This window comes from Phaseolus vulgaris, chromosome 5, assembly GCF_051622355.1.
Source record: "Phaseolus vulgaris cultivar YP4 chromosome 5, ASM5162235v1, whole genome shotgun sequence".
Classification (NCBI taxonomy): Eukaryota; Viridiplantae; Streptophyta; class Magnoliopsida; order Fabales; family Fabaceae; genus Phaseolus; species Phaseolus vulgaris.
This window is the reverse complement of record NC_143502.1, coordinates 15,573,990-15,579,592: the sequence shown is the minus strand read 5'-3', so window position 1 is coordinate 15,579,592 and position 5,603 is coordinate 15,573,990. Positions and strand designations below refer to the sequence as shown.

The 5,603-nt window shown below is 31.4% G+C and overlaps 1 protein-coding gene across 3 annotated transcripts; it reads left to right on the top strand.

Moving 5' to 3' along the window:
• The first annotated feature begins 316 nt into the window (after positions 1–316).
• On the top strand, positions 317–5,370 carry LOC137835222 (protein NEOXANTHIN-DEFICIENT 1). Of its 3 annotated transcripts, none has more exons than XM_068643621.2 (11): positions 317–511; positions 701–770; positions 885–968; positions 1,633–1,696; positions 1,813–1,859; positions 3,381–3,435; positions 3,701–3,739; positions 3,970–4,144; positions 4,518–4,581; positions 4,677–4,733; positions 4,929–5,370. In XM_068643621.2, exons 2-11 carry the CDS (start codon positions 706–708, stop codon positions 5,191–5,193), a joined length of 915 nt encoding a protein of 304 aa, XP_068499722.1. In that variant the 5' UTR covers positions 317–511; positions 701–705; the 3' UTR covers positions 5,194–5,370. The 3 variants fall into 3 exon arrangements, with proteins under 3 accessions (XP_068499722.1, XP_090158574.1, XP_068499723.1); XM_090302448.1 differs by having other exon boundaries at positions 328–511; positions 885–1,080; XM_068643622.1 differs by having other exon boundaries at positions 329–511; positions 4,677–4,688.
• The last annotated feature ends 233 nt before the right edge of the window (positions 5,371–5,603 follow it).

Below are 5,603 nucleotides of genomic sequence, written 5' to 3'. Positions count from 1 at the left end.
TATATATATATATATATATCACCGTATAAATATTTCATTTTACATTATAATAAATAATGAAAAACTAATGTCTAAGTATATATTTTTTAAATAATAATACTATTACATGTTTACATATTTTAAAAAAATATATAAATTTTATAAGTTTTTATTCTTATTTTGATAAATCCATTAGGTTAAAAATGTCATTCTAATTTTGGCTGTTAAAATAAATTGATTTCTTACAGGTCAAGGTTGTTTTTTTTTTACTTTGTGTTGGCGCCAAAGGTTGTCCGTGTGTAGTTTATGTCCATACAAAAGGACACGCAGGATGAAATGTTTCAGTTTATCCATTCGTTTCCAAATATTTCAGTTCTGTACCATACCACACCTTACCCTCTTCTCTCACTCTTCGTTCACCATTTCTCCATCTTCATTCACTGTGTTTTCTCCATTCCTTGGGGTTACATCCATAACCACACCTTCCCTTTTGCTTGTCTCACTCATCTCCTCAGCCACCAAACTCAATCATGTAAGTTCTGGCCGCCTAATGTTAATGCATTCATTAGTATGTTGTAAATGTAATTACTGTATCATTTCAAAGAGAAATACACACTGGTTTTTCACCTTAATTACCTGTGGCAATCGATTACCACAATTTCTGATCTGTTTCTGACAAATTTGAGCTCGTGTTCAATTTGGTTGTCAATTTACCATTCAGTGTTAATGAAAGCTGTAGAGGGGAGATCTTCTTCTGGGTATGGCAAACCTCCATGGGTATTTAGAGGCAGGTGAGTGTAACATTTTTTTTTTTCTATAGTTACCATGTCTTGCTCTGTGTTTGGTTGTCACTGAGGGTAGGGGTTTAAGTTTAACTAACTAGTTCTGTTTCTGATATATATCAGTGCCTGGTATCAACTTCATCTTGTGAAGGCAGAGAAAGCTCGAGCATACATTCCCAGAGAATTCAAATTAGTTGAAGCTTTTGGGTAGGTATACTTGTACTTGCTTTAGAAGGGTTACTACAAAACGGAGAATAAATTTCAACAGTGATTAGTTTTCCAATTGCTCCTGAGATTAATCAGTTTGTGAGTTAAAAAGGCAAGTGATTTTCTGCTTTATTTCCTAATTTAGTCATATTCTCCTGGCTTCAAGAAGAAACAGTTCACTTCTTATGTAAAGGAAACAATGTTTGAAAATTGTCTGGTTGGAATTATTTCAAGAATTCAATTTTTTATAACGTGTATTATTTTATGACTTGTAAGTTCCAACACTTTGATAGGATTGGTAAACTATTTCATTTACATATAAATTTTTTCAATCATAAAAATGAAAGAATTCAACACATGAGGTTGAAGAGTAAGGTGGAGGTGATTATAATAGGACAACTTGGATTCAATTTTGTTTGAGATTACAATACAAGTTGGGGTGATATTTATAAGTTGATTTTATAAACATAAGTTTGGTTTAAAGTTGACCTTATAATATATACTCTTAGCAACTACAAATTAACATAAAAGTTAACATAACTTGTCAATGATACTTTCAGTTCATGCAAATACACACTTACGAAATTGTATCTGACTTTTGTCTATTGTAATATAAAAGTTTAATTTGAAACTTGTGGTTTCCGAATTCAATCCTTATATGCAGATACACTCTTGGTGGTTTCTTTCTAGCAAGTTATGAGGACAGTCCAGTTGGTGTCTTTGATGAGGTTCTGTTATGTTTTAATCTCAGTTTTTGCTTCAGATGTTTTTTTGAAACATATTTTCGTAAATTATTGATTGGTGCAATTTGTTGCTGACATTAGAACTTTGTGATGGGTAGCAGCTTGTTGTGATTGCAGGACTTGTATGGAACCGCCCAACATCCTGCGCGTATGTTCCCACTTTTCATCTTTGATGATTATACTTATTTTTGAAACTTCTTCATTCTTCCATATTATTTAATAAATATGGAGAAGAATAGCATTGAAATGGAACGTGGTTCTAGTTCCAAAGTCATATGAAAATTGATTCCAAAACATGGTTTTAACCAAATTGGATGTGGTAGCTTTCTGCATGTGATGCTGCTGCTACCTACTCTTTCCCCAGTCAAATTTGATCTTGTTTGTGTTGGCCATGTTATCCAAACAAGCCTATGGTAGCTCATTATATTTACAGGGTTAATTAAAATCATGTTATACTAAATTTAAGGATTTTTTTTTAAAATTTTTTTACTTGACAACAACTATCTAGTTTACAACTGTGATGTGTCGTATGCAATTTTAAAATTGCTCTATCTCTTACATGGAGTTTACATCTCACTAAAAGAATTATTTTTCTTTTCATTTGTAATCTTGTACTGTCAACATATCAGTACTATTTTTTTAGTTTGATGGAAGTGAAAAACAATTTAATCTGAATGTAAAGAATATAAACATAATTAAACTTTAGTTATTTTTAACTGTATAAACAGTGGAGACATAAGAACTAAACTCTAAAAATTAAAATGAAAGATTGAGATAAATATAGGTACCAAATACTTAATTCAACCTTGTTTTTATAATATAGTAGCTTGCCCAATCAGAACATGGATAGCTGATGGGATTAGGTAAGGTTCATGCCTTGGAAAGGAGGAACTTTATTCTTACATCTGTTTTTCTAATGTGTGGCTATGTGTTTTCCTATTAAAATAACATTATATAAAAAATATACAAAAAGAAAATAATATTTAATATTATCTATACACTTGCCTATGTAAATTTTCTGTATAATGAATGTCCTTGTTTGTGCACTTCCTTTAAGTTGCTACCTAAAAAATAAAGTATGACCCTTTAAGTAATTAGGTGGATATAATAAATGTATTTAATACTCCTTAAAACATTATAAACATTCTTATATTAATAATGAATAATTCAAATCATCTTATCTCTTTTTCTTAATTACTATAAAGTTAAAACAATTAGTTTTTTTTTAATATTTTTTAAACGATTATAATGCATGTATTTTATGCAATCAGTATTAAAAAAATATCTAGAAGTTGTAGAGGATATAACCAAAGTGTTCTACAGATGTTAATATACTAATCTAAACAAAATGTAATAAATGACACAGAAACTTTCATAGATCATACATACTTTATAATAAAACCTAGACGCTTGCATGAGAACATTATATTTTAACTAGCCATGATGTCATAATACCTATAGGTGATTCAGTAGACTCAGGCCTATGTCTTATTCTTCATTATTCTCAAACATTTTTTTCTTTTAGAATTGTTTATTAGTCCAAATTCTTGCTTGCATCAGATTAAGCACTTATTTAGCATAAACATGGAGCGATTATGCAGGATTTTTTTTTTCTTTTTGATATATCAAGATGTTCTTATAATTGTATTTTTTTTTTTTTACCAAAAAGATGGGCAACGAGGGTGTACGTGAACAATGATGAAGCTTGTTGTCACGGAAGAAAGGTAGGAGAAAACTCCTATATGCATGCATACTAAATAACGTTTAACAAATTGCTGAATTTCACATTATATGAAGTTGAAGTTAAAATATTTTAAATATATTTTCCTTTCTTAATTCTCTAAAATATTTTTGAAGGATAAAACTGTGAGAGAATTAAAAGCTCCAAAACAAACCATATATGTATTTTTCTTGATTTCACCATCTATATGTAACATTCTATTATGGTATTGGTTTACCATTTTGGTGTAACTCCCACTTTTTTGGCAGGAGGTGGGGCTTCCAAGCCAGATGGCTAGATTTTCCAAGGTAATTGTTTAGACCTAGTGCATCATTGCACTTCAATCTTTTAGAAAGGGCTTGAGATTTTGTATGTCAGTTATGAGGATTTTATCTAAAACTTTAGACATTAAGCCAAAAGTTGTGTGCATAACACTAATACTTGATAAAGTACTAATCAATAAAACTAAACTTAGGAATTCTCTATGTCTAGGACATTTTGAATATTTGCATATTTAATTTGGCTGTTCTTCAAAAAGACAATTACAGCAATCTCAAGACAACCGAGGGGCAGAAAGAGTGAATTTCTTAATAGGATTGGAATTGGTGCCAAATTTTCTGGTCCAAAGGATCCCCTGAATGTTCAAGTAACCAAAATCAAATGTGTTGATGCAGAAGAGACATGTAATATTAACATCAGTCTCACCAGTCCTGGTGAGTGTATTTTCTTTTTATTGGATTTCACTGCCCTCTGAGTTTCCTTAATATTATTTGAAAAAGATACAGTTTTGGTCATAGTACTCATCTCAATGCCTCTTGTTGGTTTAGTTGCTATCAAATGGTTGTTGGTATACATTTTCTTCAATGCTCTCCTAAAACAATTAATGAGTAATTCAGTGTACACTAATTTGGGATCACTAAAGAACAAACATTTCCCCCTAGAATTATTCAAAAGGCTTGCCAGAGTGTGAGGGTGAAATTGCTAAGTTTCACAACAGTTTTTCATTGTGTTTGATTTATTTAGTTTGCCCTCTAACTATAATTGACACCATAAGGACTTTACTGATGACAACCATGTTGATTGCAGTGCCTTCTTTGAGCTTTGGCCTCAGGTTAGGCCCAACAATCAGAATGTCACTTCCAAGTTTTAGGTAAATTTTTGCAGCAATCCATTATATCCACATTATGCTACCAGAGTTTTGAGTTTTCCTTGACTAATGATCATCAATTTGTTTCAATTTTGCAGTGGAGCTACAGAGTATAATCCTAACCTCCTCAAATACTCTTGCAAGATTGAATGCAGGCTAGAATTTAACTTCTTACACTTAAAAAAGTTCTATACAATCAACCAGTTATAAATCATTGTTACCATGCTTATCATAGAACAATCTTATGATAATATAACAAAAATGGGTTACTTTTTCTTTTAAACTTCAGAAAGCACAAAGAGATTAATCAATATTATGCCTTTTCACCCTGTCTTCTCAATATTGAATAGGGTGCAAGCATTGAAGCCATTGAAGGTTTCAGGATCATTCACCTCAACAAATGATGAAGCTGAACAAATTTTAGAAGATCATGGAAGCTGTAGCCTGGTGGCTGAAGATAACAAAACTGATGCACAAAATTTCAGCACTTCTGTGATGCTATCAAAACCCTTACTAGCACTAAAGTTTAGTCAAATGAAGATGCAGGTTGAAGCACCCCTTGTGCTTTCCCAGTGCTCAAATTCTTTACAAACTACTGTTAGTTCTGTTCCATAGGTAGCAGCATTGTCTTTCAGTGCAGAAATTATTTGTTTCAGCCTTTTAAACTGTAACATTTATTTATCTCATTTCCTGTTTTTTTGCTTTTACATAGGTATATTTTCTCTCCTCCATTTTCTCCTACCGAATGATCCTTTTGTTAATATATATTCAATTTTATATTTTTATTCCAAATTGGTTGACCAATTTCTAGCTACTATGATTTTTTGCTGATAAGTTTGCATTTCTTTTGGGTACTAGAAACTACACAAAAAGTATTTATGTCTCGATGGTTTTGAGGGTGTGACTGACTCTCATTCAGTTGTGCCTTATAGCTCCAATTTGGAACCTCAACTTATGTCAACCATCAAGATAAATTGTTCAAACTTCGTCAAAATAGCATAACACTAAGTACCAAGAATATTTTG